The 27,183-nt window shown below is 36.3% G+C and overlaps 1 protein-coding gene across 1 annotated transcript in view; it reads left to right on the top strand.

The window, feature by feature from the left end:
• Positions 1-27,183, top strand: part of DPH6 (diphthamine biosynthesis 6) — a 192,586-nt gene that overhangs the window by 99,018 nt on the left and 66,385 nt on the right. The window contains exons 4-5 of the mRNA XM_004010428.5: positions 8,501-8,574; positions 12,821-12,939. Of these exons, the coding sequence (XP_004010477.1) occupies positions 8,501-8,574; positions 12,821-12,939 (193 nt within the window). The remainder of the gene's footprint in view (positions 1-8,500; positions 8,575-12,820; positions 12,940-27,183) is intronic.

Raw genomic sequence — 27,183 nt, 5'->3', positions numbered from 1 at the left:
TAAATTCAACAGATCATTTTTTTCTCAACAGGCAGGAACTCATTAACAGAATAGTACTGGTAACTGAAGCATTTTTCAAAGAAAATAATATCCCTGATAAATGCAAGCTGCATATCTTCTCGTCTTTGGAATAAATAGGCCTAGTTTTCATTTGTAAAACGGGACAGCTTGTTTTCATCACATTGCACATTTTAAACATCTTACAATTTTATTTGTCAATTATATCTCAATAAAGCTAGAGCTGTTTAAAAAACATAAAAAATAATAATCCTCATTTATAGAAGTTGCATTTTAAAAGTTGGTTGAAAATTTTATGTTGTTGGCTTTGTGAATCTTCTCAGTATGAAGATAAGTGAATATTGAGTGAATAAATCTAATTTGGGTCTAAATTTCTACCTTTAAACCTCCCTTCTAAACTTGTAATTTTCACTGCTACCATATGACTGAGGGTATGCTGTCTTCATCCCAGTCTCTGAATTGGTACCTTTTAACTGTTGCCTGGTAGAGCTTTGCATGTAAATGAGGACACACTAGGTACATTTCATAGTAAAAGTCGATTTCTGTCCTTGTGTGTCTGTGTTCCTGATGCCTTAGGGTCTTGATTTTAAACGATGCAGATAAGGCTTAGTAGTTAAAAAGACTTTGGGACTAGGTTATACATGGACAAGTCTAATAATTTTATACAGCCCCAACGTGATACAAAACCTTGGACCAGGCCTGAACTGGGCCCATATAAGCTACATGGAGCCCTCAAGGCAGCTTTTCACCCAGCAGAGGACTCTTACTTTCTGGAGAACCAGGCCCAAGACAAAAGCAGTAAGCATCCCAGGAGTTATAGAACAAAGGTGCCAGGTTGGCACAAGACCCACTTCTGTGGCCCTAACAGATTGACATGTTCTTTTTTTTTTTTTTATGATTATTGATTACTGTTTGCTATAGAAGATTTGACCACACAATCAAATACCAAATGGAGATAAATAGTTATATGTCTATTTGTTAGCTGATAAATTATACACATTCCTTTTTATAACCAGGTTTGTTTCTTTGAAGAAAAAAATTTGGTGGATTTTGTACACAAATCCTATTTGAAGGAGGAAGATAGTAGAAGCTGTTATCTGTTTTCTTATGATCAGAAAGGGCAAAGAATCAACATTTCTGACTGTTGCATGTTTGGAATATAATTTTTTTTTAGAGGATAATTGCTTTACAATATTATGTTGGTTTCTGCCATGCATCAACTTGAATCAGCCACAGGTAAACATATGTCCCCTCCCTTCTGAATCCCCCTCCAATCTCCCACCCCTCTAAGGTTGTCACAAAGCACTAGATTGAGCTTCCTGTGTCACACAGAAAATTCCCACTTGCTATCTATTTAAAATATAGTTTTGTATATGTTTCCATACTTTCCATCAATTTGTCCCACCCTCTCCTTCCCTCATTGTGTCTACAAGTCTGTTCTCTATATCTGCATCTAAATTGTTTTCCTGAAAATAGGTTCATCAGTACTTCTTTCTAGATTCCATATGCATGCATTAATATATATTTGTCTTTCTCTTTCTAACTTACTTCACTCTGTATAATAGGCTCTAGATTCATCCACCTCATTAGGACTGATTCAAATGCATTCTTTTTTATAGCTAAATAATATTCCACTCTATATATATACCACAATTTCTGTATTCATTCATCTGTTGATGGGCATCTAGGTTGCTTCCATGTCCTAGCTATTGTAAAAAGTACTGCAACAAACATTGAGATACATGCATCTATTTCAATTACATTTTTTTAAAAAGTATTTTCTAATCTCATCCCCTGAGAAAGATTCTTTCCTTTGTGTTCCATTATACTCTGTATGGATTTATGTCACTTATTTTACTTAATTTCTCAGTGTGTCCATTCTCCTGCATCCCTCACCACTAGATTTTAATTGCTTAAGGTTAACCTCTGTGCTTTTTTCAAATGTGTTTCAGCCTTCCTGGTGTAGGATCTGTCACACAATAAGCCTTTATAAATTGCTGCATAATAAACACATGAATAATTTTGTCTGCCAGTTTACCGGCTCATAGGATGAGTACATATATGCATATATGGGTTTTAATAAACTTTCCCCTAATTGAAAAGGTAAATACATTGTAAAAATGTTTGAGGAAATATAAAGTTAGAAATAAAATAGCAAAAATGAATTACTGTTCAGAATTAAGCATTATTACGATTTGTTCTATTTCTGGTCTCCAGAATTTAAAAATATATTCTGAGAAGCACATCTGACCCTCTGTAATCAGACATTGGATTCTTAAACAAGAGTATTGATATATTGATATATTTATCCTTTCTGAACATACAAGTTAGGTGTACAAATAATAATAATGAAGCTATGTTTTGTATCAGTTTATGTGTATGTGTCTGTTTTTGCAAGTGACCTCTCTATTGTACCCTTCCCTGTTGGCTCAGAGAGTAAAGAATCTGCCTTTAATGTGGGAGACTTGGGTTCAATCCCTGGGTCAGGAAGATCCCCTGAGGAAGCAAATGGCAACCTGCTCCAGTATTCTTGCCTGGAGAATCACATGGACAGAGGAGCTTGATGGGCTATAGTCCATGGGGTCACAAAGAATCTGGACATGACTGAGCAACTAACATTTTTACTCTCTCTGTTGTTACAATTGGTGAGGTAGGTCAGAGAGCTGCCTGGACTAGCTCCCCAGCAGTCTTGCAGTTGTGCTTCATATTGACAGAATTGTGGAAAACAGTGATCTAAGCAACAAATAAGCTTGTGATGTCTGCTTGGCTAATCTAGTCATTGTATTTATAACTATTACATGACATGTACATTGTTTTATTAAGGTATTCTCTCTTTAGAGAGAATGTGTGTATGTTATATCTAAATGCTGCACTATTTTATATAAGAGACTTGAATGTCCTAGGATTTTGGTATCCACAGTGGGGTCCTGGAATCAATCCTCACATACCAAGGAACAGCTGTACTCTGGTACTCAAGAGAGTTTAAAGAAAGATGGAGGTGCTATCAGCATGTAGGAGAACTTGAGGCCAGAGAAACAAACAAGAACCTCAAGAAGCAGAGCACAGAGTGAGAAGAGGACTCAGTATATGACCCTGAGGGTGCAATGACTTGTAGGAAGAACACACACATTGTTAATTTACCAACTTTTTCCCCAAATTATATGAGTCACAGATTAGGACCTGAGCTTAGCTCTGTATTTTCTACAGAGTAGATTGACTATCTGCTAGATTTTTACCTTTTAAAGATCTATTTTGCCTTTCTTCAAAATTAGTAGTATGTTCTGAATGATAAGGATTCAGCAAAAGTCTTACTTAATCTTTGGATTATTCAAGGCTCACTAGGTTTGAAAAGTTTGTAACTGGACTGTAGAGTTGGTTGTCAAGGGTTAGTCAGGATTCTCCAGAGAAACAGGACCAATAATATATATAAAGATATTTGGAAAGAGATTTGTTTTGAAGGATTAGTTCATCTGATTATGGAAGCTGAGAAGTCCCATGCTGTGCCACTGGCAGGCTGGGAGCCTAAAAAACTAGTGATATAGTTCCAATCCAAACCCAAAAGCCTGAGAACAAGGGGGGACCAGTGTTGGAAATCTCAGTCTGAGTCCAAAAGCCCTAGAACCAGGAACACTGATGTCTGAGGACAGGTGGATGTCCCAGCTCAAGCAAATAAATATGCCGTTCCTCTACATTTTTGTTCTATTCAGGCCCTCAAGAGATTGGACGTGCTCACCTGCATAGGTTAGGGCTATCTTCCTTACCCAGTCTACCATTTCAAAATCTCTTCCAGAAACATCCTCACAGAAATGATGTTTTATCAGCAATCTAGGTACTCCTTAGCCTAGTCATATTGACACATAAAACTATTACAAGTTGGGGAACCTTTGTTAAAAAGTAATAATGAGCAAGAGATTAAAGCCCAGAAATGAAGGGCTTTGTTTGTCAAGTTAGGCCTTTATCTAGTTGTAGTAGTAAACAGTTGGAGAAGGCAATGGCACCCCACTCCAGTACTCCTGCCTAGAAAATCCCATGGACGGAGGAGCCTGGTAGGCTGCAGCCCATGGGGTCGCGGAGGGTCGGACATGACTGAGCGACTTCACTTTCACATTTCACTGCCATGCATTGGAGAAGGAAATGGCAACCCACTCCAGTGTTCTTGCCTGGAGAATCCCAGGGACGGGGGAGCCTGATAGGCTGCCGTCTATGGGGTCGCACAGAGTCGGACACGACTGAAGTGACTTAACAGCAACAACAGCAACAGTAGTAAACAGTAGTGGTGGTAGTTAGTAGTAGTAATAGTAGATGTAGTAACTGAAATAGTTATAGAATAATATTAGTAATAATAAAGAAGATTTATAGTAACAGAAGAAATTATTTACTAAGTGCTTACTAGATGCTTGTCACTGTTATTTTTCTGTATTATTTTACTCAGTGTTGAGCTATAATTATCTTCACTATATAGATAAGGAAACTGAGATACAGAGAAATTATATAACTTGTTCAAAATCACAGAGCTAAATAGGTAATAGGATTGAATTTCTAATAGGTAGTAGTAATAATTGTTGAAAAAAAATGTAACTAATAATCTCTATCTAGGTAGGCTTAGTATTGAAGAATAGCCAAATTTAGCTGGGTATATAATTCTAGAACTGATTAGTTTAATATTATGAAATAGAAAATGAGAGATAGAAATAGAAGAGAATCCCAGAGACTTCATGTAGACTAAAAGGAATTAAATAATTATTTAGGTGTTATGGTGAATAATAAATGAGAATTATAGAACATTAACCCATTTTAAATAGATAACAAATGTCAATTTATTAGTTTAAAGTGGCTTGACTTAGTGTGCAAAGAAAAACTTCAGTGACTGGTATTTGTTTTCATGATCTACTGAGAAATACACACAGACACACACATATATATAATATTTAAGACCTTATACTTTCTTTTGATAGAACTTCAGATAAACAATATAGGGTATAAAAATATAACTGAAATTTTGATCTCATTGATAACATCACTCACTACTCTATGATCTATGCCATATTTGCATGTAACGAGAAACACTTCATTTTGCCTTTTTTCTACTAATACAATGACTTTTATAAAAATACAGTGGCTAGGAAGGTTAGAGAAAGGTTACAAGCAAATGTTCTCACAAAGTTGCTGAAATAAGAAAACAAAGGAAATAGCTCTTTTCCTGGAGAATCTATTTATTTCAAAGAAATTTGGGAAGGTATTTCTCTATCATTTTAGAGTAGAAATTTTAAATTTGCTTTAATCTTCAAAGACATGAGAGATTCCTGTTGTTCATTTTTGTTTTTTGTTGTGGTATCGTTTTAGGACTTTCAAGGTTATTTTAGAATATCTCAAAGTATTACATTTATTTTTATGTGAAACGCTATTGTACTTTGTAGGTTTACAAGTTTGGAAAGACCAGAGTGTTAATAAAGAAGTCATCTCTCTGAAGTAGTTTCTTCTGTACTCCGTATGTCTAGGATGACTTTTCTTTTATGCCTATTCAGAGAATTTCTATTCAGTTTATTATTAGTAACTAGTCACTTTCTTCATATCTGTTTTCTAGATAACTGTTCCCTAATTTATACCTGTGTTGTGTATAATTCTTCCCTTAGTGTATTATTTTATACTTCTTTTCATTAAATCTCATCCTGGGCCTGTCCTTCCAAATCCCTGTGTTGTCCCTGTCCATCTAGGTACTTGACTGATTTTCTTTTCTTTTTAATCCATTCTAGCTTTCATCTACAAACTAGATCATATTTGAAATTACATTTTTAATGGGTATGCTAGATAGGTTAGCACTCATCCCTGGGGGATACTGCTGAATATAGTGTTGGGTTTTCTGACGTGTAACTCTGTTGACAAGAATTCATTGTGTCCTTCTCATCTGAGATGTCTTTATCCTCTATCATCAGTACTTCCTGGATGTTCCTCTGCCAGTCATTTTTTTTTTTTTAAGATACAGATTAAAATCATTGTATTCCTTCATCTACTGATACTATTGCCTATGATTATACAGTGGAATCCCATACAGTTATACAGTGGAAGTGATATATAGATTCAAGGGATTAAATCTGATATACAGAGTGCCTGATGAACTATGGACGGAGGTTCATGACATTGTACAGGAGGCATTGATAGAGACCATCCCTGAGAAAAAGAAATGCAAAAAGGCAAACTGTTTGCTGAGTAGGTCTTACAAATAGATGTAAAAAGAAGAGAAGTGAAACGAAAAGGAGAAAAGGAAAGATATACCCATTTGAATGCAGATTTCCAAATAATAGCAAGGAGAGATAAGAACACCTTCCTCAATGATCAATGCAAAGAAATACAGGAAAACAATAGAAAGGGAAAGACTAGAGTTCTCTTCAAGAAAACTAGAGATACCAAGGGAACATTTCATGTAAAGATGGGTACAATAAAGGACAGAAGTGGCATGGAACTAACAGAAGCAGAAGATATTAAGAAGAGGTGGCAAGAATAGACAGAAGAGCTATGCAAAATAGATCTTCATGACCCAGATGATCATGATGGTGTGATCACTCACCTAGAATGAGTCAAGTGAGCCTTAGGAAGCATCACTATGAAAAAGGCTAGTGGAGGTGATGGAATTCCAGCTGAACTATTTCAAATCCTGAAAGATGATGCTGTAAAAGCACTGCATTCAATATGCCAGCAGATTGGGAAAACTCAGCAGTGGCCACAAGACTGAAAAGGTCAGTTTTCATTCCAATCCCAAAGAAAGGCAATGCCAAAGAATGCTCAAACTACCTCACAGTTACACTCTTCTCACATCCTAGCAAAGTAATGCTCAAAATTCTCCAAGGCAGGCTTCAACAGTATGTGAACTGTGAACTTCCAGATGTTGAAGCTGGATTTAGAAAAGGCAGAGGAACCAGAGATCAAATTGCCAACATCCATTGGATCATCAAAAAAGCAAGAGAGTTCCAGAAAAACATCTACTTCTGCTTTATTGACTATGCCAAAGCCTTTGACTGTGTGGATGACAACAAACTGTGGAAAATTCTTCAAGAGACAAGAATACCAGACCACCTGACCTGCCTCCTGAGAAACTTGTATGTAGGTCAAGAAGCAATAGTTAAAACTGGACATGGAACAATGGACTGGTTCCAAATCAGGAAAGGAGTACGTCAAGGCTGTATATTGTCACCCTGCTTATTTAACTTGTATGCAGAGTATGTCATGAGAAATGCTGGGCTGGATGAAACACAAGCTGGAAACCAGATTTTGGGGAGAAATATCAATAACCTCAGATATGCAGATGACACCACCCTTATGGCAGAAAGCAAAGAAGAACTAAAGAGCCTCTTGATGAAAGTGAAAGAAGAGAGTGAAAAAGCTGGCTTAAAACTCAACTTTCAGAAAACTAAGATCAAGGTATTCGGTCCCATCACTTCATGGCAAATAGATGGGGAAACAATGGTAACAGTGAGAGACTTTATTTTGGGAATTCCAAAATCACTGCAGATGGTGACTGCAGCCATGAAATTAAGACACTTGCTCATTGGAAGGAAAGTTATGACCAACCTAGACAGCATGTTAAAAAGCAGGGATATTACTCAGCCAACAAAGGTCTGTCTAGTCAAAGCTGTGGTTTTTCCAGTGGTCATGTATGGATGTGAGAATTGGACTGTGAAGAAAGCTGAACCCCAAAGAATTGATGCTTTTGAACTGTGGTGTTGGAGAAGACTCTTGAGAGTTGCATGGACAGCAAGGAGATCCAACCAGTCCATTCTAAAGGAGATCAGTCCTGAATATTCATTGGAAGGACTGATGCTGAAGCTGAAACTCCAATAGTTTGGGTACCTGCTGTGAAAAACTGACTCATTTGAAAAGACCCTGATGCTGGAAAGATTGAAGGCAGGAGGAGAAAGGGACGACAGAGGATGAGACGGTTGGATGGTATCACTGACTTGATGCACATGAGTTTGAGTAAACTCTGGAAGTTGGTGATAGACAGGAAGGCCTGGCATGCTGCAGTCCATGGGGTCTCAAAGAGTCAAACACTACTGAACGACTGAACTGAACCACTGGTTCAATTTTTTTAAAGTTACTTAATCTGGGAAAACTTCCTTAAATAGAAAAAATTTCCTTAAATAAAAATTTCTTAGAAACTTCTGTCAAACATCAGTGAATCTTTAAAGGTATATCAAGTCAGAAAACATTTTGGAAGTGCTGCCTTTATCTTCTCCTTTGAAAATGGTCTCTAGTAATTGGGGTTTTTGGTAAAAAGAATAATTATTTCTCCCCAGAACTGAGAGGGTGAGTTAAACATATATTTTTTTAATATACTTTTTTTCCCCTGAACGTGGATTGTATTTTCAGTAAATTATTCTATTTCAAGGTGGTTTTCTAAATGAAACAATTCATTTATAATTTTCAGAACATGATACAGAGCCACATGCTTATTTATTTTTTTAAACATGTTTTGCTTTATTTTCAGGAGAAAGAAGAAGTAGAGGGAATATCAGTAGGTGCTATACTCTCTGACTATCAGCGTGTTCGAGTAGAAAACGTGTAAGAGAACATTAACTTGTTTTATATTTTTTAAATGTAAATTAAGAATGTGAATTAATGAAAAATAAATAATTGTACCCAAATAATAAATAGATATAGCATTCTACATGTCCCATGGACAGAGGAGCCTGGTGGGCTATAGACCATGGGATCGCAGAGTCAGACACGACTTAGTGACTGAACCACCACCGCCGCCACGTGTCCCATGAAACTAAATGTATTGCCCTAAGTAACAAAAGTTGTAGTTTTACTTTTTTTTCTATCCTTATATCTATGCATGAGAAAACTTATCTACTTACCATAAGGAAGAATTATAATAAAAATTGAAGCAAAACTTTTTTTGAAGTATTAGTCTCAAATTTCCCTTATTTGAAATAGTATAACTTTTTAATATTTTTAACTCATTATCATTTGTAATAAAAATCAGGAGCAAATAGAAATAGTATAGTAATATTTTAAAGGAAAAATATATTAAGAAATATCTTCTTTGGTCCTTCAAACTCAGTTCTTAGAAAAGAATATTCATGAGGTTGAAATACTTCTATAAAAACCCATTCAACTTTAAAGGAATCATTAGATTGTTACTCCTCCCATCTCCCCTGCCTCCCATGTGAGATAGTAATGTGTATTTTGAAAAAATTTTCCTTGTGTTCTGTCTGCCTGCATTTGAGAACAGCTGACTTATAGATGGAGAAGGATTGCATATCCCTTAGCCAAATGTTAAAAATAATATTATTCTCATCTAGTTTTAAGTCATATTCTCTGAGAATGTTTTGTGTAAAAATCTTTGCTTTTGAATAAATTCAAACATACGTGATTTAATGGGTAGCCAAACTGTAGGTAGGACTGACATCTATTCATGAAAGCTTTAAGGAGACAATAAAAATGTGTTCCTGTTGGGAAGCCGCTTTATATCTACATGAGAGAGGGGCCCATTGGCTACTCAAAAGTGGAGGCAAACTGTTTCTCAAAATGCAGTCTCAGGTACACTTCAACAAATAGTTTAACCATATTATATACAATAAAGCACATCTGTTCATTCCCGGGTTTCAGCACCAAAAAAAAAAAAAAAAAAAAAGCACATCTGCAGTATTTTTTTTAATCTTCCCTGGTGGCTCAAATGGTAAAGCGTCTGCCCACAATTTGGGAGACCCAGGTTTGATCCCTGGGTTGGGAAGATCCTCTGGAAAAGGAAATGGCAACCCACTCTAGTACTCTTGCCTGGAAAATCCCATGGACAGAGGAGCGTGGTAGGCTACAGTCCATGGGGTCGCAAAGAGTCGGACACAACTGAGTGACTTAACTTTCTTTATTGGGAGCCATGGGTCTACAAACTCAGTTTTGAATTAGCCACTCTCCAATTTGCAATTTCTTCATTATATTTTTGAGATATAATGAATTGAATAGATGTCACACGCTCAAATACAGTAGTGATTTAGAGGAAACTTATTTCAGCCATGATATTTTACGCTGGTAAAGAATTTAAATAGGTAAAGAAATACATTGTTGTTTAGTCGCTAGTGAAGTGACGTCGCGCAGTCGTGTCTGACTTTGTGTGACCCTACGGACTGTAGCCTGCTAGGCTCCTCATGTCCAGCTGTTTTGCATCCCCATGAGCTGTAGCTCACCAGTCTCCTCCATCCATGGGATTCTCCAGGGAAGAATACTGGAGTGGGTTGCCCTTACCTTCTCCAGGGCATCTTTCCCACCCGGGGATCAAACCTGAATCTCCTGCATTGTCAGGCAGATTCTTTACCACTGCACCACCAGGGAAGACCCCAAAGAAATATGACTTACTTAAGTCTAAAGATACTCAAAAGATCAGGGATGCCAAAGAAACAACCAAGAATTTTCCAGTAAGGCCAGGAAAGGATAAAATTTTCTTCAAAAAAAAACCAACCAAAAAATGTTTACCTCAAAAATGTGGAGAGAAAAATTTGGTTAGTAGACATTAAATATTGGTGATAGGACAGCAAAAACTGTAATGCTTGTGTTACGTGGGTAGTTACAGTTTTGTTATTTTATGTTTATTAACTGCCTCAGCATTGTCTCAACATTGATTTAGATGCTCAGGACATTTTACAAAAGAAAATTATATAAAACAGTCTCAACATTAAGGAAGATCTTGATTTCTTTGAAAGTCAAGGTATATGTGCAAGAAAAAAAAGTGGTATTAATATTTCTTAAGACCATGTATGAGTAAATGACCAAATATATGGTACATTTAATAAGTATTGGAATTTTCTGCAAGACAGAGTGTTCCATGTATGCTGGAGTAGTCATCCAGGAAGCCTTACTGACACTAGGGATGGTGGAGCTTAGAGCTATATTTTTTACTTGAAATTTGAGCTCAGCCACTTACAGTGTGACTTGAGTGAATCACTTGTCTCTACTGTTTATTGAATACCTATTTTATCCAAGCATTTTACAACATTTTTATCTATATTACTTTTAATTGATTAAGTTAATCTATATTAATTTTAATTAATTAATCCTCCCTGATATCTAACTAAAGGCATGAGGCAAGTGAGGAAGGTAGGGAACATGGCAAGTATGTTAGACAAGAGTGAGCAGGCAGGGTGGGGGGCAGGTTGGAGTGTAGTGGGAGGTGAGGTATGAGAGCCAACTGGGGTGGGATCCCTGAAGAGCTTATTTACTAGGAGTGACAAGGGAGGGTTTAGAGCAGAGGAATCCCACAATCCATTTATGTTTTAAAAGGATCACACCGACTATTATATTGAAAATTATTTTAAAAGAGCTAGAATGGAAACTTCTCTGGCAGTCCAGTGGTTAAGACTCTGCTGTAAAGTAATTAGCCTCCAATTAAAATAAATAAATTTATATTAAAAAATAAAAATTCTCTGCCAAGTAGAGTGAAAAAACAAACAAACACACAGACTCTGCTTCCACTGCAGGTGTGTGGGTTCAGTCCCTGGTCGGGGAACTAGGATCCTGTATGCCGAAAGATAGTGGCCTCCGACCAGCATGTTACCAGTGGTACTGGTGAGGAGTGATTGTATTCTGCATTGTGGTAGATTAGATGTAGAATGTGAAGAAAAGAGGAATAAAAGGTGACTTCACTTTCTAATATTGTAATCTTCTCAAGAACTTTGGAAAGAAACGTTTTTGTCCCTGTATATGAACTAGAAAACTTAAGTTTAGCTCTGACTTGTTAAAGTCATGCAGCTAGTGAGTTTAGGAGGAGGTTTCAAACTCAGATTTGTCTGGACTCCAAAATCCGAATTCTTCTAGCACCATAATGTAAAATTTGTAGTACAATACTTGCAGCATATTAAGTGCTCAGTGTATGCACTTTTTGTTATTACTGTTTTCTTTCTTTTCACTCAGACGTGAATTCTTTTTTTTTTTTGCTGTCATTATAGTTATGCTTATTCTTGATTCTTTTTGCTTGTTTTTATTAAAGTATCTTTTCACCTTTTTTCTCTTTTATTTTGAAGTATACTTGATTTACAATATTATGTTATTTTCAGGTATATAGCAAAGTATAACAAAGTGTATAGCAAAGTATGTATAGCAAAGTTTCAGTATATAGCAAAGTCGTATATTTTTTCCAGATTATTTTCCATTATAGGTTATTATAAAATACTGAATATAGTTCCAGTTCCCTATACTACACAGTAAACCCTTGTTGTTTGTCTATTTTATATATATAATAGATAATTTTTATCTGTTAACTCTCATACTTCTAATTTATCTCTACCCACTCAGAGTCAAATTCTTTAAAAAAAAGTTTCAAAGTCAGATAAGAGTAGTTCATATAACCATAGATATTATAAATTTAATCAGTATATGATTATTTATTAAGATATGATTATCTCTTATTAGGGTATAAATTTATCCTAATTAATATGATTATTTTATTAGGATAAATTTATTTGCCTATTTTGCATAGCTTTGCAATTTTGACTCCTAAGGAAGTTCTAAAAACAAGAATAATCATCTGTTAGCATTTGGAAGCTTTTTTGCTAGATTTCTAAACTTAGAGTCTTACTAAAATTAATATTTCTAATCTGCCTGGAGATTTCATTTTTATCTGTTTAGGCATAGCTTGTGGATATTAAACATGTTTATGTTATATACATAAACTTCATTATGCAAAACATGCTTTTTAAAGTATTTTATATGCTAAAATCCTTGAGAGAAGCAGTATGTTTAAAATCAAATTGCTATGGATCTAAATATAGAACATTAAGATGTTATGTGTTTTTTTTTAATTATTTTATAGGTGTAAAAGGCTTAATCTCCAGCCTTTAGCTTACCTTTGGCAGAGAAACCAGGAAGATTTGCTCCAAGAGATGATATCATCTAACATTCAAGCAATCATCATCAAAGTAGCAGCTCTAGGTATGTAGCCAGACTTTCAAGGGAGCTGTCTGTTACCACTCAGATAATCTGAGTTCACTAATAAACAGTTACAACTGACAAGGAAGATTGATTTAGAATATAAAAACGTGGAGTTATAAGCTAAAGGAATTGAGTAAGGGTAAGTTTTAGAATGGGCTTTTGATTACTTACCAAAGTGATTAATAGTGAGTCTTTTTTCTTTTTTGGCTTTCTTTTTTGTCCCTAAATATATAACTGCCTCTAAACTGGCATTATATTTTAGTCCTTCAATTTAAGTTCCTTTTATAAGATATGGAATTCAGATTCATAGGGAACAAAAAGTATAGATTGATTATTTTTTTAAGCTTTTTAAAATCTATATTTGGCACAACACATGATATTTTTATCTTTTTTTTAACACACCTTGAATAATGCTAAGTATCAATAGAATGATTGACTCTCTGGTATCAGAAATATGCTGGGTAGTGGATTTTTGTTGAGGACAATGAGAAATTCATGTTTGAGATAGTGTCATTTGATCGGTTAGCACAGACACAACAGGCAGGTGGTAATCTGATTCAAATATGGATATTACATGTGAACACATTCAGTTTGTTGTTTTGAGTTTTTATAATTATATTCATTTTCAAGAAACCATGGGGTTTGAGCCCAATTCATTTATTTCATGAGCCTATTACAGTAAATGCTCTGGAGCCTCAGGGTTCTCAAAGCCTAAATCATGTACCTCATTTGATAGTGTATACCTTGCTGATCTCTGAAATAACAAGGTCTCAAGCTATGGAAGATGTTGCAAATAAATTCACATTTTAAACAGTGTTAAAAGGAAGATTCCATAGTATTTCTTCTTGGTAAACACCAAGCTACTCTCTTCTTGTAGAAATCAAGGTGTTATCTTTAGTGGAAAGCCTTATTTAGAGAACATGCAGTTGATCTCCTTAGCTGTTAAAAAGAAAAAAATGAGGTGGTTTTGTGTTCTTATTTTTGAGAAAATGCTGCTCAGCAACTCTTTTGATTGAAATTCTCACTACAGATATATTTGCCTTGAGTTTCCCTATGAATGTGCACAGAGTATGCTCTCACTTTCTTTGTTGCTCACTGGCAGATTTTCTAAGATTGCATAGTTCCATATTGAAGTTCATGTGACACTTCGCTGGACAGTACATATTCTGCCCCTAATACTGCTAGAAAATGGAATAGATTATAACCCTGAGAGAACCTGACCTGTTAGAAAAACAGAGCTATAGACTATGACCTTACTGTGACTGATACTACTTTTCATTTGTGTGTGTGTATGTGTGTGTGCCTCACTGTAAAGGTTGGAGATGGTGATTAACGGTATTAAACTTTTGGGTAAAGTATAAAACCAAGTTGATTTGTCCCTGACATTCCAATGACAAAAGTATAGATCTGATTTTAACATTTATAGCACATAGTTTCTATTGATTGCCTATAGGTGCACAGAGACAAAAATTATTCTCAAGAACACTATTAAAGAAAGATTTGCTGAGTGGCACAGTCCTTCTAAAGATACAGATATGAATGACGCAGTGTAGGTGTTCAGGCTTACCACCCCACCCCACCCCCGCCCCAACACACACACACTTTAATTTTAAGAAAAAATTTTAAGCAAAAGAATGGGACAGTAGGACCTTTCCAGGTGGAGAAGGTGTCAGCAAAGTTCTGTGGCCCTAAAATTATGGAATAGTCTTATATGAGAGTTGGCTCTATATGGATGTATAGAAACATATTTCCAATAATTGTTTTACATAACTTCAGTGTCTTACAGGTGTGAGTGAACTCATGAAATTTTCATATTAATGAATTAGGATTTATTGACGTTTCTGGTTTTTAGACTTATTTAAACACTATTTCCATATTGGATTTCAGAACAGTCCTGCCATTTAGAAATATTTATTTTTAATTGTATAAGTATTACATGAAAACATTCTTGCAATACATGGTAAATTTTCACGTTACAGAAAAATTTGTTGTATTTTCTATCAACTCTTCTCTTGCCAATCATTCCCTTTCCCAGAGATAACATGGGAGTGATGCTGATCATCTTTTTTTGGTATGTGTATATATAATATTGGGACTTCCTTGGTGGCTCAAATGGTAAGGAATGTGCCTACAATGTGGGAGACCCAGTTCAATCGCTGGGACAGGGAGATCCCCTGGAGAAAGGAACGGCAACCCACTCCAATACTCTTGCTTGGAGAGTTCTATGGACAGAGGAGCCTGGCAGGCTATAGTCTATAGGGTTGCAAAGAGTCAGACACAACTGAGCGACTAACATACACACACGTATATGGAGCATATTCTGTATGATTCAAGCATATAAAATTCAAGAATAGAAAAAAATGCATCTACAGTGTTAAGAATCTGGAAAACTGTTATCTCCAAGAGGGCAAGTATTGACTAGGGAGATACTGGCAATGATCTAAATCTGGATTTGAGTTTTGATTACATAAATATGTCTATTTTTAAAAAATTCACTAAGTTGAACACAGATCCATTGGCGTAAATGATGATATGTGAGTAGGTCATGAAAACCTTACTCTTGGGAAGTGAAGAAACTATTCAGGGGGAAGTAACATATCTTCCAACTTAGTTACCTTGCATAGGGCCACATAGTTAAAAAAAAAAAACAAAAAAAACAAAAAAAACACTTCCAAGCCATCCAAAAGAAAGGAGGCATAAAGGAGGGAAATGAAAAGATAGGAGAAAAGATACACATCTCCGAATATACAAAATTAACAGAGATGTATCTGGAGAACCCCCACCCCACATTTTGAAATTAACCAACATACTTCTATTAACCTACTAATCAAAGAAGAAAGTATTTGAGAGTTGTGAGATACAAGTAAGCTCATATTATATTATTCCATTTATGTGACATTTTAAAAATAGAAAATTATAGACACATGGTAAGTAACTGGATGCCAGATGCTGGGAGTTGGAGAAAGGACTGACTGCAGAGTGGGAAAATGACAGCATCCAACTTTTCTCATTAACTTTTTTAGAGTGGTGGAAATATTCTGTGTAATTATGTTGATGCTTGCATGCCTGTATATATTTCCTGAAATTTAAAATTGGCGTATTTTATTTAAAGCCAATTTTAAAAATGAAAACAAACATGGCAGTGAATAAAATTTCCCAAAGCCAAGAACTGGAATATTAGCTGGCAAGTAGACTATATTGGACCTTTACCAAAAGCCCCAAGAGGCTGCAAATGAGTGTTAACTGGGATGATACCTGTTTAACCCTGAGCTGGATTTAACTTAGGCAATATTGGGAAGTATGGTTAAAGGTTGGAGCAGCCAATTCCCCATCCTTTGGCCCACTTCAGTATAATCTGACCATTGTATACATTTTACTGCTATAAATACACAGAAATGGACAAGAAATGTCTCACAGGTATGCTACATTTGTTAACATCCGTAGAGCAGCGATATAATTGAAGACTGAAACGGGAAATTGATGCACTAGTTAATTAAAATGGCCAGAAAGGAAAAAGGGATTTAATGATTAGCTTAATTAAATTATTTTATGCCAACATTGACTATGGTAGCAAGCAATGCCAAGATTCTACTGGGAATGCGTCTGGGATTGGAAGGTAAGAATGAGGTGATGGGGAATGATTTAAGTATACAACTATCTATTTTTCCCATTTTACAAGTTTTTTTGTTTGTTTGGTTTTGCCTGATCTCTTGGTCCCAGGCCTGAGCTTAAAGTTACATGCACCAAAAGAAAATGTTATCAATGCAGAAAACGCAATATTAATACTACTAAATTTGACATTGCGTATCCTTAAAGACTCTTGGGAATATGTCACAGCTTTACCCACGGAGGTAAATTAAGGCCTATGTCTAAACACAGGGCCATGTGTCCTGTGATTCTTTATCTGTCAAAATCTGTAATATCAACCTTTGAGTGAGTCCAAGGAGAAGTGTTAACTAGGCTGCTGTTCTTACGGCCCTTGTGGTTTTATAATACATATACTGAGCCAGAAAGGCCAATCATAGGGGAAAGGGTATGGGTCAAAACAGGTTGTAAATGGAAATGAAGGGTATCAGAGGAGATGGGAAAGCGCTTATAAGTAGATTACAATTCTAGCAGAGTGCAGTCATGTGACCTGCCAGCCCCTCTGAGCTAGAGAATAACACACTTAAGGCATCCCTCTCAGATCTAATACTGTCTACTTATGTTGAGAGGAAACTCTGGACCTCTTTCCTACAGAGAATGGAAGTTGCTGATATATGAGCTCTATCTGAAGATTTTACCTGGGCAATCTGAAGCAACAGAATGACAAAGTTCCAGTTGATGGTTCAGTATAGTGGTAGTTTATTTACTATAGTTACACTCAGTTATTGATTTATTGTCTATAGTTACCATTCCAATCATTTTTCTGATGATAATTACTAATAAATTATGTAGGTGAAAAATTCCAAACAGTAGAGCTTTTTCATTCTTTGTGGGCATAAAACAGAACAGTATGTTGCTAAGACACCTACCTAGGTGTAATGGAAAACAGATTTTTACCACCTGTCATAGCTTGATCTTAGAGAAGGAAACATCAACCCACTCCAATATTCTTGCCTGGAGAATTCCATAGACAGAGATGCCTGGCGGGCCACAGTCCACGGGAGTCACAAAGAGTCAGACATGACTGAGACCCGAATACTATAGCCTGATCTAGTCCTTCAAATACAGAATATGTGAATGTAATGGACTTCATTTAAATCACTGCAGAATCACCACAGTGTCAACCCCAAAATCACTGCATATGGGACTGCAGCCATGAAATTAAAAGATGCTTGCTCCTTGGAAGAAAAGCTATAACAAATCTAGGCAGCATATTGAAAAGCAGAGACACTACTTTGCCAACAAAGGTCCATCTAGTCAAAGCTATGGTTTTTCCAGGATTCATATATGGATGTGAGAGTTGAACCATAAAGAAAGCTGAGACCGGAAGAATTGATGCTTTTGAACTATGGCATTGAAAAAGACTCTTTAGAGTCCTAGGACTGCAAGGAGATCCAACCAGTCCATCCTAAAGGAAATCAGTCCTGAATATTCAATGGAGAGACTGAGGCTGAAGCTAAAGCTCCAGTACTTTGGCCATCTGATGGGAAGAACTGACTCATTGGAAAAGACCCTGAAGCTGGGAAAGATTGAAGGCAGGAGGAAAAGGGGACGATAGAGGATGTGATGGTTGGATGGCATCACTGACTCAATGGACATGAGTCTGAGCAATCTCCAGGAGTTGGTGATGGACAGGAATGCCTGGCGTGCTGCAGTCCATGGGGGTCACAAAGATTGGACACGAATGAGCGACTGAACCGGACTGAATGGACTTCATTTAAGGAAATTGGAACACCGCTCTTGAGGGAGATGGACTTACTAGAGATACAATGAATTGATATTACTGATAACACTTCTCTGGAGTTATATGAAGTACATTTATGGAAAATCTGTGATGGCCAGGCAGAGCTGTGTTTGGCATAATATGCTAATTGATAATCTCATGAGATTCACATTTTGTGTGCAAGCCATTTTTCTGAACTATACAAATGTCACTAAAGTACCATGGTAATAACACACATTGTGGCTTGATTACTATTTCCTCTACTGTGCTAGATGTTCTGTGTGGATTTTTGATCCTGACTTTTCGGTTCTATATCAGACCAAAATACGTAATATTCCTGAAAGTTTATCGTGATGAAAAGAACTTGCTAGTCCAATTATAGACACTAGAGGGAGCTCTTTTCCAGGAGACTGACTACATCTAGAAATGGCCCTGGAGGGACAACAGAGCTCTAAATAACTGAACTAATAGAGTGTTTACTTTCATGGAACATTGTGTCAGTCAACAGTATTGGAAGAAGGCCTAAATACTTACCCAGAGGAGACTATGGAATATTCTAATCATTATGGAAGTTGCTATGTTTAAAGATCAACAATCAGGAGCATCAGAAACCAAGCTAAAGATGCCAGTTAGCATACTACCGTTAGCATAGATTATGGTAGGACGTTACTGAACATGTGACCTTTATGCTTGTTTTCTAATGGACCAAGTACCACAGATATAAGTGAGATCTGTCTTTTCATGGTGCATTGGTGGAGTTTGGACAGATAAAGGAATAACAACACTATGTTGACCTGAAGAGAGCGTGTTGCACAATGACATCTGGGAACCAATGGCCGTTAAAACCTATACTGTGATATCTGGGATACAGGTAAATCCTCAAACCAGATGGAATCCACAGTTTAATTGGACAGTAATATCTCTGGTCACACCACCCTGGTCACAGTAAAAGTGAATGTATGCAAAAGAAAGTAGATTTTGATGGGCAAGATATGAAGAATGGTGCTATAATTCTAATTGACTCTGTATGCCCTCCTGTGCCAGAGCATAATCAGTATGACAGTGAAGGACATGGAGAGTTGTTCTGATGGTCCTTGACCTCTGCTTGATTTGCTGAGTTGTTTGTTTACTTCTGTTCTTTAAGTTATCAGTAAAGATAGGTGCTGGATAAGGTCTCAGATTTGTTTGAATCTGACTTAACAATCCAGTCTTTTGGTTTAATTCAATTTCTCATTCATTTTGTACCATATTATATAAGTAGGGTTGTAGAGAAAATGCGTTTATGCTTCTGCACAATTAGGGCTTTCTGAGCAAATTTTACAGCAACTTGGGACCTCAGTTAAAAGCAAGCATTAAAATTTAATGTATGATGGAATAGACAGAGAGGACTCCAGAGAGACTTACTTCTCTGGAGGTCTGTGTTTACATTTCAAGGGTGGAGGGATGAGACCTGGACCTTGGAGACATCTGGGTTGTAAAACTGGAGACACTTTCCTCCCCAGAGAGATTTTTTTTTACATTACAAAATGAAGACACAAGTCTTTGCTTTTACTTTTCCAAAGAATCTCTCAGAAGGAGAGGGGAAACAACTGTCCCCTTTTTCCTAAGTAAATATGCAGTTTTATACCTTACCTACAGAGGATGCAACTGCTTAAAATATTGAATCTCATTCTCATCTTGCTTCTGGGTAAAGAGCTGGCACCAAGAAGAACCAGAATGATATTATCTACTTATTGTGTGTATGAGTATCATCTGTTCTGCTTCCAAGAAACTCATGTTGACTTTCAGCATGTTAATAAATACGGATATTAAAATTTTAGCAATGTGTGAAACAGTTTCAGAATCACAATGCTAATACCCCCACCATCACTGTAATTGTCAAAAACAGTTAAAAATAATTTTTTATGTGCTCTCCTGAATTTCGCTTATCTCTTAAAAGTTCTATATCTGTTTTGTCTGAGCATGTAACTATTATATATTGTACACTATTTATAACAGTTTTACAGAAATATAATTAATATGCCATGCAGTTCACCCATTTAAAGTGTACAGTTATTAGTATATTCACAGTATATTCCCATCTTTATGTCTTTATATATTTGCTGTTCTGCACATTTCCTATGAATGGAGTCCTACAGTATGTTGTCTTTCATGACTGGCTTCTTTCATCTGAAAGTGTTTTCAAGGTTTATGTATATTATAGCCTGGATAAGTATTTGATGTCTTTTTATTGCCATGTAACACTCCATAATGAATTGTCCCTTTCTTTATTGCTTGATTCAGTTTGCTTATACTCTGTTTAGGAATTTTGCATGCATGTTGAAAAGAAAGATATAATCTTCTTTCCTAGTAATGACATATACGGGTAATAAGGTTACCCTGGCCTCATAAAATTTAGAAGTGTTTCCTCTTTTTCTGTTGTCTGAGAGATTCTCAGTAAGATTGGTGAGTCAATAAGTAATGTCTTAATTTTTCTTCTTATCCATTTTCATTTTATCCATTTGATGTTAACTATTTCTCATGATATTTTTAAAAAATTTCTATCTTTTGCTCTGTGGGATGTTTTAATGTTTCATGTTGTTCTAAGAGGGATTCATTAGCTTTAATTACAATTAGCTTTAATCTTTTCATAATCATTTTCAGCTTATAATTTTTAAAGTATTAATACAAAAAATGCAATAAAAACTTTTCAGTCCTTCCTAATAAATATAAGGAATTTAAGGGACTGGCCCATAGGCAGGCCAGAAACAGTCCTATTTGGGATTCTTATATCCCAATGATACAAAGGATTGACCTTGATTCAAAATGGCTTGCTGTATTTTCTTCAGTAATATGTTTAACATGATGGGCCTTATATGTTCTATTTTATAAGCTGAAAATAAAGATGAATAGAGAAAAAGTTTTATTAGAATATAGCATGCTCATTTGTTTACATATTGTCTGTGGATACTTTCTTGTTACAATGTAAGAGTTGAGTAATTGCAAAAGAGACTGTATGGCCTACAAAACCCAAAATGTTTACTGTTTGGCTTGTAGAAAATGTTCACCAATTCCAGTCTAGAGAGACCTGATAGGATTTCACTCTATTTAGACAATTTTATTGGTAACTAGGTATCTTTGAGGGGATTTGAGACTCAGAATCCTGCCTAGAAAGCATTCTCCTGGGAGAATGCTACTGATTCTTTGTGTTGAAAAGTTATCTTCATTCAATTCTAATTTAAAGTAACTTGAATCCTTTGCCTGTATGTGTTTGATATACATCCTTTACTTTTTCCAGCAACATTTCTCCCCCAGTTTCTACTCCTTGAAGTTTGAACACACATATTATTGTTACTATATATATATAGTTATTATAAACACACACACATAGGGGCTTTTCTGGTGGCTCAGACAGTAAAGAATCTGCCTGCAATGTATATATATGTTGTTGTTGTCCAGTCACAAAGCTGTGTCTGACTCTTTGTGACCCCATCAACTACAGCACGCCAGGCTTCCCTGTCCTTTACTATCTCCCAGAGGAGTTTGCTCAAACTCATGTCCATTGAGTCAGTGATGCCATCTAACTATCTCATCCTCTGTCACCCCCCTTCTTTTGCCCTCAGTGTTTTCTAGAATCAACATTTGCTTTTCATGATCTGATTGATAGAACTTCTTTGACACAATTACATTTCTCACTGGGTTTAGGTTCTTGACACCAGTTATTTTATGTTACAACTTCCTTTCTCTTAACTGTTTTTTTTTCTTAATTTGTTCTGGTGAAATACATCTTCAATATCTATTCAGGAATTGTATGTATTTCAAAAAATTTTTTGCTTGAACTCAGGTTGTCTTTCTTTTGCTTTAACATATGAAAGTCAACACATGTTTATGGATAATTTGAATTTTCTCCTTTTGTAAGTAACTTGCTTGCTTGCTTGTTTGTTTTTCATATATTTCCTCTACTGTTTTATTTTCCTGTTATGCAAAAAGAGAGACTTAGATGTTGTATAATTGTGCTGCAACATAAATCCAATCCACCTCTCTATCTCCACCTCTAAAAATCACTGGAAGTTTTCCATGCAGCAGATGGATTATAGGCAAGACAATTAAGCCTGTGGTTTTCAGTGGAGCTAGGAGATGTGTTTTTCTTTTTTGACAGGTTCAGAAAAGTCAGTGTCTAAATTGTAGTTAAATCTTGGGACTTTTTGACTGCCTGTATTATACTTTTAATCTCACATTTTTATCTGCTTTGTTAAAGATATTTCAGGTATTTCAGATGAGATATAGTTACGATTTGGGATACTAGAATAGCATCAATTAGAATAGTATCAATAGTATCAGTTAGAATAGTATCAACTAGAATAACAATTTCAAAATAACAATGTTTTTAAGTGACTCAAATGGTTTAATTTGAAAGGTAATAGATGATTTCATAATTGACTTACACCAGTTTTTCTGGAAGAAAATGTTTGTAGTAAGCAATTAAAAACATAATTATAATGATTATTGCACAAAGCCCATCTTTATAAGGTCTTAAAGAGCAAATGCTATACTACAAATAGTTTTAGATAGTGATTAGATTGAAAATGACTGATTTTATTTCATTTTATTTTTGGGGTACTGGATAGAGAAAGATTTATAAGAATAAATTTGTCACCTGCCTTAGGCAGGAGTAATTAGATGTAAGCAAATTTAATGGAGTCTATGTGCTCTGGGGCCATTCAGCTGTGCTTCAATAATTGCAACTTTTTTTTTTTCCAACATTTTTTTTAGCATATTGGTGGCAAAAATGTTAAAGTATAGGTTGTCCATTTATCTTTTAGGTAAATAACTTTATGTACTTTATAAGCAAAGAAGCAATGAATGTATTAACAAGTAGTAGACTACAGTCAGAAATGAATGTTGCTGATGGTATGCAGTTATTCTAGTTCCCTAATTCAGTAGCATTAACATGACTTAAGACTACTTCCATCCTTTGTTGTCCTTCATTCTGTTTACTGTCGCTAAAAAAATTCAAGGTTTACTTAAACAATATATATTTGAAAAAGTAAATATTATGTTTTGATACTTCCCTTTTTAATTCAGTCTTTACAAATTAAAAAAGTTTAATGTTTTTCCAAGACACAGATCCACAATAACAAATTATTTTTTCCTCTTTTTTCCCCATAAAGTGTAGGTTTATCTCTTCTGTACAAAATCTCCTGGAATCTAGCTCCTGCTAATCACTATTCTGATTTTGCCACTCCTCACTCATAAACACTACACACCAATGCTCAGTTAAAATAGCATTACTAAAATATTATTCATATCAGGGATAGGTTTTTTCTCATTACAGAAATCCTTACAATATTGAATTCCATTGATATTTAAAATGTGATTTAACTTACAGTTTCTCAAAGACATCTTTTGTATAAAGAACCAGAGTATGAGTATGAATATGTAAGAATGTATGTCTGTAAGTAAAGATAAAACAAATGACTTAATAATTAATTCATGTTTAATTAAACAATCCTCATAGGAAGTTGATAATACGTTAGTATCAACATGTAGGAAGGCCCATGTTGATATATCACATCATTCTTTCTCTATCCTGGTCTTTCATTCTTTTAAACAATTATTTGAATGAGCACTTGCGCGGTATACTATTAAATTTGTGACACTGAGGTTCTTGGGATCACTAATACTTTGAATGATAGAATCAGAATACTGACTCGCAGAATTGGCTGGAACTAGAGACTAACTCTGACCAGGTGAAATGTAATGGAGGTAAATATACAGAGTTCTGGTTTTTAATCCCTAAAACCAACTTCAAAACATAGAATGGGTGCGATATTGCTTAACACTAGGACTTGAGAGAAAAATCTTTGAGGTTTTGATTTTACACTTACATGTGTACATTGCAGGTGCAAAGTAGGTGCTGAAGCAGCTAAGGAAATATGAGGGGTTGCATTAACAAACAGGATAAATGTTTGTATCTTCAGACTAGGCAAAATGTATTCCTTTGAGGGGGGGAGCCCTGAAAATAAAACCAGTGATGGACTAGCAGCAGATATCTCTAGAAAGTGTTAAAAATGAAAAAATTAAAAATTTTGTTTTATGTTTCTTGTATTTCCTTTAAGGAATGGAAATTGCTTTTTTAAACCAGAGGAAAGATTGGAGTCAGATGGAACACAGAAACACCTATAATTCAGTGAGTGGCGAGTGACCAGAACATTGAAGGGACAAGAAATGGTGCCGTAGGAGGACCATTTAGTTTAATTCAGTCAGTCACTCAGTCGTTTCCAGCTCTTTGCAACCCCATGGTCTGCAGCATGCCAGCCTTCCCCATCCATCACCAACTCCTGGAGCTTTCTCAAACTCACGTCCATTGAGTCAGTGATGCCATCCAACCATCTCATCCTCTGTCATTCCCTTCTCCTCCAGCCTTCAATCTTTTCCAGCATCAGGGTCTTTTCAAATGAGTCAGTTCTTCCCATCAGGTGGCCAAAGTATTGGAGTTTCAGCTTCAGTGTCAGTCCTTGCAATGAATATTCAGGACTGATTTCCTTTAGGATGGACTGATTGGACCTCCTTGCAGTCCAAGGGACTCTCCAGAGTCTTCTCCAACACCACAGTTCAAAAGCATCAATTATTCGGCACTCAACTTTCTTTATAGTCCAACTCTTGCATCCATATATGACTACTGGAAAGACCATAGCTTTGACTACATGGACCTTTGTTGATAAAGTAATGTCCCTGCTTTTTAATATGCTGTCTAGGTTGGTCATAGCTTTTCTTCCAAGGAGCAAGTGTCTTTTAATTTCATGGCTGCAGTCACCATCTGCAGTGATTTTGGAGCCCCCCAAAATAAACTCTCACTGTTTCCATTGTTTCCCATCTATTTGCCATGAAGTGATGGGACCGGATACCATGATCTTAGTTTTCTGAATGTTGGATTTTAAGCCAGCTTCTTCACTCTCCTCTTTCACTTTCATCAAGAGGCTCTTTAGTTCCTCTTTGGTTTCTGCCATAAGGGTGGTCTCATCTGCATATCTGAGGTTATTGTTATTTCTCCCAGCAATCTTGATTCCAGCTTGAACTTCCTGCAGCCTGGCATTTCACATGATGTACTCTGCATATAAGTTAAATAAGCAGGGTGTCAATATACAGCCTTAATGTACTCCTTTCCCAACTTGGAACCATTCTGTCCCATGTACAGTTCTAACTGTTGCTTCTTGACCTGCATACAGATTTCTCAGGAGACAGCTAAGATAGTCTGTTATTCTCATCTCTTGAAGAATTTTCCACAGCTTGTTGTGATCCACACAGTCAAAGGCTTTGGCATCGTCAATAAAGCAGAAATAGATGTTTTCCTGGGACTCTTTTGCTTTTGTGAGGACTATTTAAAGGAGCCATATATTTAGGCTGAAGTGAAGGCAGCAGGTTACTGGGCCAAGGAGAATGGCATTTTTTATAGCAATCCATAGTATTTGAGGGCTTCCCTGGTGGCTCAGATCGTAAAGCATCTGTCTGCAATGCTGGAGACCCAGGTTTGATCCCTGGGTCGGGAAGATCACCTGGAGAAGGAAATAGCAACCCACTCCAGTTCTCTTGCCTGGAAAATCCCATGAACAGAGGAGCCTGGTAGGCTACAGTCCATGGGGTCGCAAAGAGTTGGACACAACTGAACGACTTTACTTATACTATTTGCAAGTCTGCTGATACTTTCTGTGGCTTCAGAGAACAATTCTAAGAGAAAGTGGAAGCTGTATAGTGAAGCAAATCTTGGTTTGGTATCAGAACTTTTTGACATTTGGAGCTCTCAAATAGTGGCATTAGGAGGTTGCCATAGGCCCTTGTGTGACTTTCTTGAAGCTTCTAATGCATGCCCTTGCTCTTTCTTATGTAAACCTGTCCCCTCATGCAGAAACAGCAGTAATCTGAGGTTGTAGAACTGAGCTGACTAAGGTTGCTTCAGGGAGGAAATTCCATCCTTCCCCAAAGACTTACGGCTCTATTCCTGAAGGGTAGAAGTTTGCCCCCATTAGGTAACTTTAGAACAATATGCCACTTGCTCTGAGGGCAGTTCTATAGCGAGAATTTTGGAAATGGATTGATTAAAGGTGAATATGTATTCTACTGGAATAAGCATATATAGTGTGCAAAGATGGCCACTGTGAAGGTGACAGCCCCCCTTTAAATACATAAAAATCAGTCTCATTATGACTTCTTAGTTTTCATTACAATCTGAAGCTTATGGTTTTCAGATTCCACTCATTAGGTAAAAATTTTGTTACCTGCTTATTTTACCCTTGCCTGTTGTTCTCTTACTATATGTTTGTTTGTTTTTCTTGATTTGGAAGGACATTTCCCTATGGGCTTCCCTGGTAGCTCAACTGGTAAAGAATCTGCCTGCAGTGCAGGAGACCCTAGTTTGATTCCTGAGTCAAGAAGATCCCCTGGAGAAGGGATAGTCTATCCACTCCAGTATTCTTGGGCTTCCCTGGTGGCTCAGATGGTAAAGAATCCAACTGCTATGCAGGAGACCTGGGTTTGATCCTTAGGTCAGGAAGATCCCCTGGAGGAGGGCATGGCAAGGCACTCAAGTAGTCTTGCCTAGATAATCCCATGGACAGAGAAGCCTGGTGGGCTGCAGTCCATAGGATCGCAGAGTCGGACACAGCTAAGCATCTAGGCATGTGCACATGTCCTTCACTACTGTTACTCCACATCTTGTCTATAGTGAAATTATTACTTGTTTTTCAAACCAAACATGATCTATATGTGCCTGGAAGAGGTAACACAGTGTTAGGGAAGAAAAGAGAAATTGTCCCTGAAACTTTGTTTTCATTACTTAGCAAGTTTTACAATTAATGACTGAAGTTTCTCTTGTGGCCTCTCTTCCCAAAGACTGTGCT

The sequence above is a fragment of the Ovis aries genome, chromosome 7 (assembly GCF_016772045.2).
Source record: "Ovis aries strain OAR_USU_Benz2616 breed Rambouillet chromosome 7, ARS-UI_Ramb_v3.0, whole genome shotgun sequence".
Lineage (NCBI taxonomy): Eukaryota > Metazoa > Chordata > Mammalia > Artiodactyla > Bovidae > Ovis > Ovis aries.
This window is presented reverse-complemented; position numbering and strand designations above follow the sequence as displayed.